Source organism: Cyclopterus lumpus, chromosome 1, assembly GCF_009769545.1.
Source record: "Cyclopterus lumpus isolate fCycLum1 chromosome 1, fCycLum1.pri, whole genome shotgun sequence".
In the NCBI taxonomy this organism is placed as follows: Eukaryota; Metazoa; Chordata; class Actinopteri; order Perciformes; family Cyclopteridae; genus Cyclopterus; species Cyclopterus lumpus.
Window position 1 is genome coordinate 24474130 of NC_046966.1, and position 13613 is coordinate 24487742.

The window sequence follows — 13613 nt, forward strand, 5'->3', positions numbered from 1 at the left end:
ACACATGAATAATGGTGACACGTGTTTCCTAAGCTGTGAGCGCGTGGTGATCTAATCATGACTACATGAATGGCACCAGAACTTTCTCTTCACTTTCTCTCCGCCCTGAATCCGGATGACTTCACGACCCGGTCGCCTCGTGACGTCACAGCTCATTTAGTTCGGATGACGTGAAAAGATAAAGTGTGAAAAGTGTGACTTTCAGCTCTGGAGATCAAGAACTCGTGAAACGTCTTCACTCTGGAAGTGAAAGTGAAAGTTAATGGCAGGAAGCAGCAATAAACATCCTCCGCCCTGCTGTCATCCCGTGCAGGAGGTCCTTGACCCCCCCTCCTCCTGAGGCTTCCCAGCTGTGCGCCCTTGGAGCCCCCGGTGGTCGAAGTGATCTATTGCCGGTGTCCGTCCGGCCAGAAGCGGGCCCGGTCCCCGCCTGAGCGCGGCGCTCCGGAGGCCCGTGTTTAGCCTGACCCCGGAAACAGACCCCCTTCCTCCGCCTAAACACGGAGAGCGGCGCGGGGGGACCGGCAGCGGCTCTCCGCGGGGGCAGAGAGCCCCCCTCCGTCCCCAGGCGCAGGTGGGGGTAACCTAGAGGTCAACGGGGGACTTCGCCAAGCGCGTGCGTAAACCAAACCCCCGTGCGTAAAAGTATTTGCACATTATATTTAATCAACACATGTTTTTTTTGTTTTTTTTATAATTTCATTGCATGTCAAAGGCACATTTAAAAAAAAAAATTATAAATTTGTATTTACTGCATAACAAAAGTCGAACTAAACAACAAATAAACCGCCAGTTGTGCGCACGCGCTTCGGCGCGCACATCTCGCACGTTGACAGGTTCCCGGAGGAGGAGCCGATGCATCACGGCTGACAGGGGTCGCGTGAGTGGAACTTTCTCCGCGTCCCCTGAACCAGAGAGCTCCTGCAGGCCCGCCGTGCTCACGGGACGACGCGCACGCGGACTCCGTCTAATGGCGCACGCGGACTAATGGCTCTCTCCGTCTGGCACCGGCAGAAAAAAAATAAATAAACTACCGAACACAAACACGGTAAAAGGCTGCCCGGGATACATGAGACGGAAAAGAGAGAGAGGGAGGGAGAGAGAGAGAGAGAGAGAGAGAGAGAGAGAGAGAGAGAGAGAGAGAAAGTGTCTTTTAATGTTTGCCATGTTTCCTTCTTTGGTCCTAAAGAAATAAAATCTGTCTTGAGGTCACGTGTTCGAAACTCTTGAATGATGATATCGTGTCTGATGTAAATTGATCCCCACAACGCACGAGCTGGAAGAAGAAGAAGAATAACACAAATATTGACGTTTAAGAGTTTCCTGTTTGCACCATATTTCTGGAGACGTAATTATTATTTACTTTTATTCATCTTCTCGACAATAACACATATCAAAGAACCAACTTTCCTAAAAGTGTGCTTTTTACGCACGCGCTGCACCTCCATTAATACCGCTAACAAATGTGCACAAATGGAGCTTTATTATTATGAGTAATAATAGTAATGAATATACCAAAAAGTGTGTGTCGTCCGACGGGGGAAGCAGCCGGGCGGAGAGCCCCTCGGCCCGCATGTGATTGATGGATGGAGCCCCTCGGCGGGCCAGAGATGGACGCTGTTTGGGAGATAGAGAGCTGATAAAGACCTCGCTCAGTGAGAGGGGAGGAAGAAGTAGGGCGAAGGGGCTCTAATGGTGCGGGGGGGGGGGGGGGGGGGGGGGGGGGGGGGGGGGGGGGGACTGTCTGCGCCGTGATGGAGTGGTCTGCCCCCCCTCCGGAGGCACTAATGCCCCCAAGTTTATACACAGACAGGCAGACTTCTCATCACGTGGTCTGAGTTTATCTGAGGGGGAATTATTCATCCACTCTGAGGAAATACCCCCCCCCCCCCCCCCGCGGTGGGATAAGACTAAAGAGCTTTACTCTACTTTCTTTAAAAAATAAAAATCATTATTATTTCTGGAGAACTCTTGCGCGTGTGTGTGCGTGTATGAGGGTGTGCGTGTGCGTGTGAATGTGTGTATGTATGTGTGTATGTGTGTATGTGTGTGTGTGTGTGTGTGTGTGTGTGTGTGTGTGTGTCTCGCTCCTCTCATCAAATTAAAGCCCAGCCTCTCTGGAAACGTCTCCTTGAGTGAAGCAACAACACGGTGATAAATCACTGCGCCGCGGCCGCATAACGACTTGTTTCCTCCGCAGCAATAACAATGGAAGTGGAGGCTTTACGAGTGGATCCCTACGCCCCAATATGAGAAATATAAGAAAACACACATCTATCACTCTGGATGCCTCCTCTCTCCTCCTGTATACAAACTGCACCGGTCTTAATTGCCCCGTGGGTGGACGACATTACCCCCCCCCCCCCCCCCCCCCCCCCCCCCCCCCCCCGTTTCATTTCCCACATAAATCATGAATTCCTCTGCCGGTAAAAGTCGGTCGTTTGTCAGCGGCCTGTTGGTCCGGTGACAGAGAACGAGAAACAGAAGTCCCGTTAGGTAAACCATCCAACGCCCACATTTACACAGCGGTGTGTGTGTGTGTGTGTGTGTGTGTGTGTGTGTGTGTGTGCGCGTGAGTGTGTGAGAGATTATAGAGGCCCGTCCCAAACCTTTAAGGACTCGGAGTTCTGAATGAGAGGCGCGGAGCTGCACGCGCGTCAACGATGTACACGCAAGAAAAGAAGAAATGCTTTTATTTTGTAATTAGCTCTGTGAACAGGACGGATCCCGGGAGAGGTGCGTGTTTGCGTGTGTGCGCGCGCGCGCGTGTGCGTGTGTGTGTGTGTGGCCGCCGGTTGCGTCCTGCTGAGCGGACGTAGACGTTACGGATCACCGAGATAGCGTCTTCTTCTCTCGGCCTAATGGAGCTATTACTGGCTGCGGGCCGGGGCTATCTAAACACGCGCACGCGCACGCACACGGATGGCCCGCAGCCACCGAGAGGCGCGAGGCTTCTTTTTTTTGTTTTGTTTTTTTTACGCACGCGGGCGGCTGCGAAGAATCCAGATTTACTTTTTAATTATTATATTTTTTTTGTTGCATGTTTACTTTTAGTTTAAAAGGATCCGAGTCTTCTGGTTTATTATTATTATTATTATTATTATTATTATTTTTATGAATAGATCGAGGTTCGTGTTTATTTTTCACTAAATTAAATATCACATCGAATGAAATGTGTTAAAATGTGTCAAATCAATAATTAGATTACAACATTTAAACAAACTTTGGATCGATTGAAGTTGGATTTCTGTGATTATGACGGAATAAAAGGAAGAATCGCTTTAAAGTTATAAAACGGAATCAGGATTTTAATGTTTATTAATGTGAAAATAACAATAATGCTAAATTTAATGCCCAATTCAATAAACTACAAACAATCTGCAACGGGAACAAGATAGTTTTAAACCTGAGAAAAATATCGTTTTCTCCTTAAATCTTGTTCTCTTGTAGTTGTAAGTTTCAAATGCTTTCGTTTATTTTTTATTATTAATGTCATTTCTTTTAATTACATATATTCAAAAGTAAAGATTATTTTGTTTAATAGAATTTATTTGTTAATCTAACGTTGTGTGGCACTTATCGTTATATGATTGTTGTTATATGTTTAATGTAATGTTTAAATATGTTTAATGTTATATGATTAATCTTTATATGTTTAATGTTATATGTTTAAATATGTTTAATGTTATATGTTTAAATGTGTTTAATAATATATATGTTTACAGTTTAAATATGTTTAATGTTATATGTTTAAATATGTTTGATGTTATATGTTTAAATGTGTTTGATAATATATGTTTAAAGTTTAAATATGTTTAATGTTATATGTTTAATGTTATATGTTAAATCTTTATATGTTTAATGTTATATGTTACATCTTTATATGTTTAATGTCATATGTTAAATATTTATATATTTAATGTTATATGTTTAATGTTATATGTTTAATGTTATATGTTTAATATTATATGTTTAATATTATATGTTTAATGTTATATGTTTAATCTTTATATTTGTAATCTTTATGTTTAATGTTATATAATCTTTATATGTTTAATCTTTATATGTTTAATCTTTATGTTTAATGTTATATACTCTTTATATGTTTATTCTTTATGTTCGAACTGTGTTGTTCATATTATATGAGAGCAAATATATAATAAACTTTACATTTTAAAACATTTATGTGCTCTTTTCATCCTAATAGTTTGTGTTTCTGTTTCGCTGACACTCGTTCAGACACACGCACACACACACAAACGCACACGCACACACGCGCACACAAGGCGCACGCGCGCGCACACACCGGTTGGCTGAGATTATCTCTCCTCTCTCCATCCAACCATCCAGAGCCGCCTGGCGCCTCCGCTGGGCCGCAACTGACAGCAGACAAGAGGTGTAGCGTTTCCTATTGTTACCTCCATTCACACACACACACACACACACACACTCACACACACACACACACACACACACACACACACACACACACACTGAGAAAGGTATCCACACTAAATAACCACTAACAGGAAAGTTATTTATAAAGTTATAAAGGTATAAAGTTATAGTTAAAGCCTGGAGACAAAATGAGAATGCACACAAATATAATATAATATAACGAACTTTAATAAACTTTGACTAAAGGAGTATTATGTCCTTATGAAGCATAACAAAACTGATCTATGGGATGTATATTTATTGTATACTCCCCCCCCCCCCCCCCCGCCCCCCGGATATTATAAGAATTATGTACTTGTATTGGCAATATTATTGGCAGTAATGCTCGTAAAGTTAATCATATATGTATGATTAATATAAAAAAAACTAAATTGATCAAATAAATGTAAAAACTACAATTCTATATATATATATATATATATATATATATATATATAGAATTGTAGTTTTTCTAATTGTAGTTCTTACATTTATTTGATAAACTTAGTTTATTTTTATATTCATCATATAGATGAAGCAGCAGTATATAAGAACAATAACCTTTTACCAGCTTCAACATTACTGTAATAGAACAATAATCAGAATACAGTAATATTTATAATTCAGAAATGGGCCATTATGAGTACTTTTACTTTTGTTACTTTAAGTATATGCTAATACTTGTAACAGAGTATTTCTTTATTGTGGTATAAGTACTTAATGAGGTAAATGGTTGGAGTACTTTAAAGCCTAAAATGCAACATGAACAAAAAAAAGTTAGATTTGCTTTTTATAATTTTTTATAACCTATTAATAACAGTATTTTAATTATTGCACATGTTTTCAGTGTGCCGTAAACTTCAAACTCCAAACTCCGGCTCAGTTTCAACAGACTTATCTGTGTTGGCGTGAGAGATGAAGACCCACAAAAGGTCACCGTCTTCCTTCCTCCTCCTTCCTCCTGATGGACGTCTGTTGGTTATGAACTTTCCTGCATGTCTCACTCTGCATGACTCACTCTGCACGTCTCACTCTCCTGCACGTCTTCACACAAAGACAACAACCTCAGAGGTCCCAGTCATGATCCCTGAGGTTCTCCCACACAAACCGCTAACGTTCTTTAACGCCGTGAACCGCTTCCTCCTGCTGCAGGAAACACTGGTGATGAGCGCCTCGAGACTGAAATACACGTTATGTTTTAAAATCAAAACAATGAGCTCAAAGAAGCTAAAAGAAATAAACACATAATATCCAAATAAAAGATTGTTCTCCCATTTCGGCGAATGGACAAATTCAGATCGTCCTCCCCAGAAAACGTCTATCGGTCGTCTGTGAGCAGGATATTACGATCCATATTTCATTACAGCGCCCTCTTGTGGCTGGAGTTATTATGACAGGAGCAAATGAGGAAGTCAGGTGACATCGAAGCGACAAAGTCAAGCAGAACGGACGAGTCAACGGGCAAAGATGATTCTACATGAACACACAGCGACATAAAACCACAACAAAGAGATGCAAGAAGCAAAGAGACAAAGAGACACAAAACAACCACAACGAGTCGCAAAACAACCACAAAGAGTCTTGCAACAACTATGAAACCCCAAAGAGACAAAACAACCACAAAGAGTCTTGCAACAACTATGAAACCCCAAAGAGACAAAACAACCACAAAGAGTCTTGCAACAACTATGAAACCCCAAAGAGACACAAAACAACCACAAAGAGTCGTAAAATGACAACAAAGAGACGCCAAGCAACTTCAAAGATACGCAACACAAACTTCAAAGAGTCACAAAGCAGCTACAAGGAGAGGCTAAACAACCATACAGCCTGTGTAGGTGGTGGGGCCAATGACACAAACACAGGACATTCACCCAGGAGGCCTCTGTTCATGTCCCGTGTTGACGCTTAACTTATGTAAGTCAACTAACAAACATTCTTCATTCGACCAACCCAGTGAGGACAACTGTGACATTACGACAACGTTGTATTGTGTGTCTTATTAAGAGGAACATGATCCATTAGTTTTATTTTATTTTGGCAGGTTTCCACTTTCGGACAAAAATCTGTCCATCGGGGCCCAGAAACCTTTTTGAAGTACATCCCTGGAAGTCCCTCAAGGACCCCTGGAGATGCCCCAGTTTTGGAAACCTGGTCCCAGAATGACGGCCCGACCTAAAACAAACCGACCGTCTCTCAACCTCAAACAGTTGTATTTTCTTCCCCCGGCGTCGAACCCGTCTGAGAACTGGCGTCATTGGATTTAATGCTTATTTAAAGAAGGTGGAGGCGGCCGGGCGCCAGTCTAAACACCACCCGGCCTTTGTTTGGCCGATGATGATGACGCCGACGATGACGATGATGATGATGATGATGATGATGATGATGATGGAGCGTAAATCGGAGAGAGTTGGTTGGACCTCACATATCTGTCTGATTCCAGATCTGCACATGGAGATGTTTGCTACCTGTGGGAGGGGAGAGACCCAGCAGACCCCCCCAAGCCGGATCCACGGAGACCCACTGGTCTCTACAGGGATCAATGAATCACGACGTCACAGAGGAGAAATGTGGAAATATTAAATATGAAATTTTTTTGTGATTCTTTTTCTTTTTGTCTTCGTAGCTCGTGATCTCAAAATGTGGTTCAGCGTCATTAAAATCACCAAAATATTTTTTTTAAAGTTATTCTCTAAAATTCTCCCAAAAGAAATGTGAGGATTTAAAAACCCAGATTGAGCTTTTAATACGATGACAATAAATGGAGTTCATATTTCCACTTGGTTTGGGGGCCCCAGGTGTTCAGGGGCCCCAGGTGTTAGGAGGGCCCCAAGTGTTCAGGGGCCCCAGGTGTTCAGGGGCCCAAAGTATTAGGAGGGCCCCAAGTGTGGGGCCCAACGTATTAGGAGGGCCCCAAGTGTTAGGAGGGCCCCAGGTGTTCAGGGGCCCCAGGTGTTAAGAGGGCCCCAAGTGTTAGGAGGGCCCCAGGTGTTCAGGGGCCCCAGGTGTTAAGAGGGCCCCAAGTGTTAGGAGGCCCCCAAGTGTTCAGGGGCCCCAAGTGTTAGGAGGGCCCCAAGTGTTAGGAGGGCCCCAGGTGTTAGGAGGGCCCCAGGTGTTAGGAGGGCCTCAAGTGTTAGGAGGGCCCCAAGTGTTCAGGGGCCCCAAGTGTTAGGAGGGCCCCAGGTGTTCAGGGGCCCCAGGTGTTAGGAGGGCCCCAAGTGTTAGGAGGGCCCCAGGTGTTCAGGGGCCCCAGGTGTTAGGAGGGCCCCAATTGTTAGGAGGGCCCCAAGTGTTAGGAGGGCCCCAAGTGTTCAGGGGCCCCAACTGTTAGGAGGGCCCCAAGTGTTAAGAGGGCCCCAATTGTTAGGAGGGCCCCAAGTGTTCAGGGGCCCAAAGTGTTAGGAGGGCCCGAATTGTTAGGAGGGCCCCAATTGTTCAGGGGCCCCAGGTGTTAGGAGGGACCCAGGTGTTCAGGGGCCCCAGGTGTTAGGAGGGCCCCAATTGTTAGGAGGGCCCCAAGTGTTAGGAGGGCCCCAGGTGTTCAGGGGCCCCAGGTGTTAGGAGGGCCCCAATTGTTAGGAGGGCCCCAAGTGTTCAGGGGCCCAAAGTGTTAGGAGGGCCCCAAGTGTTCACGAATAAATCTGAATCAAACAAATCAAACTTCTTTCATAATTATTCCTTCTTTATACATTTTATTGACCGCTTTAAAGTAATCTGTTGCATAAAATCTATAACCCGGAAGGAGGTGGAGGAGGATGAGGAGGAGAGGTGGAGGAGGTGGAGGAGGTGGAGGAGGAGGAGAAGGAGGAGAGGAGGTGGAGGAGGAGGAGGAGGAGGAGGAGAGGTGGAGGAGGTGGAGAGGGAGGAGGAGGAGGAAGAGGTGGAGGAAGAGGAGGGGGAGGAGGAGGAGGAGGTGGAGAGGAGGGGGGGGAGGGGGAGGAGGAGGAGGAGGTGGAGGAGGAGGAGAGGAGGTGGAGGAGGTGGAGGATGTGGAGGGGGAGGAGGAGGAGGAGGAGGAAGAGGTGGAGGAAGAGGAGGGGGAGGAGGAGGAGGATGAAGAGGAGGGGGAGGAGGAGGAGGAGGAGAGGATGTGGAGGAGGTGGAGGAGGAGGAGAGGTGGAGGAGGTGGAGAGGAGGTGGAGGAGGAGAGGAGGTGGAGGAGGTGGAGGTGGGGGAGGAGGAGGAGGAGAGGATGTGGAGGAGGTGGAGGAGGAGGAGAGGTGGAGGAGGTGGAGGAGGAGAGGAGGTGGAGGAGGTGGAGGAGGTGGAGGAGGAGGAGAGGAGGTGGAGGAGGAGGAGGAAGAGGAGAGGTGGAGGATGTGGAGTAGGAGGAGGAGGAGGAGGAGAGGTGGAGGAGGTGGAGGAGGAGGTGGAGGAGGTGGAGGAGGTGGAGGAGGAGGAGGAGCAGGAGGAGAGGAGGTGGAGGAGGAGGAGAGGATGTGGAGGAGGTGGAGGAGGAGGAGAAGAGGTGGAGGAGGTGGAGGAGGTGGAGAGGAGGTGGAGGAGGAGAGGAGGTGGAGGAGGTGGAGGAGGAGAGGAGGTGGAGGAGGAGGTGGAGAGGAGGATGTGTAGGGGGAGGAGGAGGAGGTGGAGGAATAGGTGGAGGAAGAGGAGGAGGAGAAAGAGGTGGAGGTGGAGAGAAGGGAGAGGAGGAGGAGAAGGAGGTGGAGGAGGAGGAGGAGGAGGGGGAGGAGGGGGAGGAGGAGGAGGAGAAGGAGGTGGAGGAGGAGAAGGAGGTGGAGGTGTAGGAGGTGTAGGAGGAGGAGGAGGAGAAGGGGGTGGAGGTAGAGAGGAGGGGGAGGGAGGGGGGGCAAATCGGAAAGGGTCCCTGATAGGAGCAGATTACTTCTGGCTAAAAACGTCGGTCAGTTTTTCCTGGAGGAATCTTAATTGCCCCCCGGGGGGGGGACGGAGGGGGGGGGGGGGGGGGGGGCGCTTATCGGTTATTAATACAACACCCGCGATACGGAGCCGGGTGACGTCACACATCACGGAGAGTTTCGAGCAGCCTCGTCTTCACCTTTTCAACAGAGTGACGTCACCCACTGTTTAAATAAAGACATTACAAATGTTATTATATTAATATTAATTATATATTATTTAGCATAGTGTATATATAAGTATATATTGCTCTTTTTGTTCATAGTGGATCAAGTCAAACCAGAAGGTCAACGAGCTTCCTGCCTGTGACCCCGTGACCTTGGCGTGACCTCGAGGACGCCGTGTTCTCCTACCGTGGAATGGATGACAACAAGTAACATGTTTAAACTCGTAATAAAAGAAAAAGACAAGTTAAATAAATAGGTCACGGATTTGCAGTGATCCAGAGGGGGGGGGGGGCTTCTTGTGGGATAAGCCCGTTTGTATGGGGGCACATGGGTCCGGTACGCCCCACATGGGTCCGGTACGCCCCCCCCCCCCCTTCCCTCTAGAAGTCCCAAACGCTTCTCCCTTCCAGCCTCCACTTTCCATTCCGCACTCCCCTCCCCCTGACATCAGAGGGGGCTGCGGCGCCGCTCCGCCCGGTCCAAAGCTCCACTCACAAAGCCCGACGGTACATCTGTCCAGAGAGACCCGCGTGCACGGACCAAAACCGGGACTAGTACCACATGTGTGCGTGCGTTTCCGTGCCATGAGGGATTCCAGAGGCTCTACGCACCTCCGACTCCCACAGAAGGGGCTTTTACGCTCACACACTTGTTAGGAAAAGAGTGCGGAAGGAGGGCGCGTGCATGTTGCTCGGTGGGCTTCATTTCCTCGGTGCTGCAGAGCCGGAGCTGGAAGACATGATGCTGCAGAGTCCGCTGACCTCCACGCCGTTTTCTGTCAAGGATATCCTCAAGCTGGAGCAGCAGCAGCAGCAGGCCGGGTCCCTGGAGCTCCAGCACCGAACCCTCACGCAGCAGCAGACCGGGTCCCTGGAGCTCCAGCACCGAGCCCTCACCCAGCAGCAGACCGGGTCCCTGGAGCTCCAGCACCGAACCCTCGCGCAGCAGCAGACCGGGTCCCTGGAGCTCCAGCACCGAGCCCTCACCCAGCAGCAGACCGGGTCCCTGGAGCTCCAGCACCGAACCCTCGCGCAGCAGCAGACCGGGTCCCTGGAGCTCCAGCACCGAGCCCTCACCCAGCAGCAGGCCGGGTGCCTGGAGCTCCAGCAGCGGCGGCGGCATTTCCAGACCCCGCCGTCCTGCATGCTCGCCGGGGACAGTCCTCCCTTCTCCTCGGACGGAGAGGACAACCTGGCCTACCTCAGCGCGCTGGCGGCGCGCGAGGAGGAGCGAGGGGACACCGGCCTGTCCCCGGACATGTACGTCCACCCGGGCCCGCGGGGGGCCAAGCTGGAAGCCGCCGAGCCGGAGGAGCAGGAGAGCAGTGAGTTGAAGACAAAAGGGCACAAAGGGGTCACTTGTGTCAATAACAATAACAATAACCGTCTGAATCACAACGTGCTGCGTCTTGAATTATAAACGCAAAGCAGCTGTTTTTAAATATTAAATCTGACGTGTTCAGTGGCTGCAAAACATATAAATAATGTGCATGTTCAGCCTTAAGAGCTTCACCTGTAATCTGCAGTCAAATTAATCGTGAAAATAAAAATAATTCGGTAATATATTAGTAGTGAAACACAATGTGAGGAAAAATAAAATATATAGTTAAAAAAATAATAATAATAATAATAATAATAAAAGAAAATGCTGCAGCTCTTTTGCGGCAATATATTGTTATTTATTATTTCATCACTTCGGATTAGCTAAAAGATACAAACACCACTTTATCTCAAAATATAGGTGCACGACACAATTATTAAAGTAAAAATCGTGTTTCGGATATTGTTTCTATTTCATCTTCCGCCATAAAGAGCATATGTGAAATGGAGGGAGTCCGGATCCAGTAAAGTCTGGACACGTCAAACACGTTCTAGTGGTCTTGTTATGATGTGTGGTCCATAAACCGACAATTAGTTTAAAGAGGTTTGTAAAAGAAATGACACCGCGGAGTAAACACCGTCAGGCACGTGGCACGGAGAATTATTCACAATATATATATATGAACTAATTAAAAAGGCATTAGAGGTTGTTGTTTTTTTTTAAGCTGCTCGTGGCTTTAAAGTTCGAAAAGTCACTCAAAAAAGAATTGGGCACGTCTGTATTTTATCCTAAATATACAATTTGTCCATGCGTTGCACAGTTTATCTGCCGTTTTTATATTATATTGTCAAATTTTTATAATTTATATAATTTGTAACTTTTTGTAGTGTACTGTGGCTAAAATATTTTGTATTTTAGAGGACATTTAAAATCACACAAAGGACATGTTTTTGTCTCTGTAGTGGCTGTATATATATATATATATATATATATATATATATATATAATATTTTAGATTGAAGTTTAAGAGTAAATAATATTAAAGTTGAGGGATTAACCCTTCGTATGTGTGACTTTCCCCAACCCGTCCAGAGAGCTGCGCGTTGGCGTCCCGGGAAGAGGCTTCGGAGGTCGGGCAGGGCGACTCGGAGCGGCCGGCGCAGAAGCAGCGCAGCCGCCGCAGACCCCGGGTCCTCTTCTCCCAGGCGCAGGTCTTCGAGCTGGAGCGGCGCTTCAAGCAGCAGCGCTACCTGTCCGCGCCCGAGCGCGAGCACCTGGCGACCACCCTCAAGCTCACCTCCAACCAGGTGAAGATCTGGTTCCAGAACCGCCGCTACAAGTGCAAGCGGCAGCGGCAGGACAAGTCTCTGGAGGCGGCGGCGGCGGGGCAGCAGCAGCAGCACCACCCGCCGCCGCCCCGGCGCGTCGCCGTGCCGGTGCTGGTGCGCGATGGGAAGCCGTGTCTGGGCGGAGCGCAGAGCTACGGCGCCGCCGCTCCGTACGGATCCAACCCGTACGGTTACAACGGATACCCGGCGTACACGTACAGCAGCCCCGCGTACAACAGCAACTACAGCTGCACGTACACCAGCCTCCCCGTCCTCCCCCCTTCCGGCACCTCCAACGCCTTCATGAACATGAACTTGGGGAACGTGAGCGGCCTCGGCGGCTCCCCGCAGGGCCCGATGCACCAAGGGACGGGAGTCGCGTCGTGCCAGGGCTCCCTGCAGGGGATCCGGGCCTGGTAACCTCACCAGAAACTATACTCTCTCTTTTTTTAATTTTATTGTCATGGAGCTCTTACATTGTTGGTCAAAACACAATATTTTAGAAGTGTGTTGTCAACTTCTCCCGAGAAAACTGTATTGTTTATATAATGGATGAGATTTTGGATTCACGTGAATTCTTCACGTACATTTCCGGGCTGCTTGGACTGTAACACAGCCGAGAGGAGTGCGCTGAAGGCCGGATGTCACGCACGTGAACGGTCACAGTTTGGGGGAAATGTCATGTTGTGGTCTCTGACCTGACAAGACGCGCAGAGTGAGGATTTGACGCACAAACGTGCGTAATTTCTCCTCATTCGAACTAAAAAAAAAGAAACGGAAGATGATTCGGTTGTTTTTAAACCGTTTCAGGTTATATGGGGACATTTAATTTGTACAATGTTTTTGTTTCGGTTCGACAGAGAATTGTTTTAGTCTATTTCACATCTATTCAAATAAATCAGAGAAACGAGGGGAAGAAAGAAAAAAAAGGTGCGTTTGATTCTGAATTCAGGCACCAAAAAAAACACGATATTTTTTTGGGAATACAATACATGACCGTCACAGAACCGACACGTCTTGCCCCCCGCTAAATAATGAAAAGTAATAATCATAATACAATAATTATGCTCCCATGTGGGGGTCACATGCAGGGAGGCTCGCAAAACACGTTCAGGGTTCAGAGCTGCTGGAGGAGGCCGGGCCACAGGAACTCTTTGTCCCGGTGCCAGGCGACGTGAAAGGAGGAAGTTATTCTCCATTTGAGGTCTTTTTAAAAAAGGACGCGATTAAGCACCTAAAATACTCCCGAGGAGCGAGCAGCAGCCGGGCCGGGGACAGGGGGAATAATGGCCCTTATTGGATTGTGGGACAAAAGGTGTGTGGTAGGCAGAGCCGGGCACTCAGCAAAGACAAAGGCGCACAGGGGCCGTGAGATTGACGTCCTAATATTCCCTTTTGGAGGGCCAGGCAGCGGGTTGTTCTGCGCGGAGAAGGTGGGGTGGGTGGAGGGGAGGAGGAGGAGGAGGAGGGCACGGGGGGA

At 47.8% G+C, this 13613-nt stretch overlaps 1 protein-coding gene across 1 annotated transcript; it reads left to right on the forward strand.

Annotated features, from left to right (window-relative positions):
• Positions 1-10169: 10169 nt before the first annotated feature.
• LOC117733032 (homeobox protein Nkx-2.3-like) lies at positions 10170-12553 on the forward strand. Its single transcript, XM_034536338.1, has 3 exons — positions 10170-10301; positions 10431-10809; positions 11898-12553. Exons 1-3 carry the CDS (start codon positions 10170-10172, stop codon positions 12551-12553), a joined length of 1167 nt encoding a protein of 388 aa, XP_034392229.1.
• The last annotated feature ends 1060 nt before the right edge of the window (positions 12554-13613 follow it).

What these genes read in the sequence shown, in the direction of transcription:
- LOC117733032 (XM_034536338.1), top strand. Translation starts at nt 10,170, where the DNA reads ATGTTGCTCGGTGGGCTTCATTTCCTCGGTGCTGCAGAGCCGGAGCTG. An exon ending in TGGAGCAGCAGCAGCAGCAG is followed by an intron (nt 10,302 to 10,430) that starts GCCGGGTCCCTG and finishes ACCCTCGCGCAG; the next exon opens with CAGCAGACCGGGTCCCTGGA. An exon ending in GCCGGAGGAGCAGGAGAGCA is followed by an intron (nt 10,810 to 11,897) that starts GTGAGTTGAAGA and finishes CAACCCGTCCAG; the next exon opens with AGAGCTGCGCGTTGGCGTCC.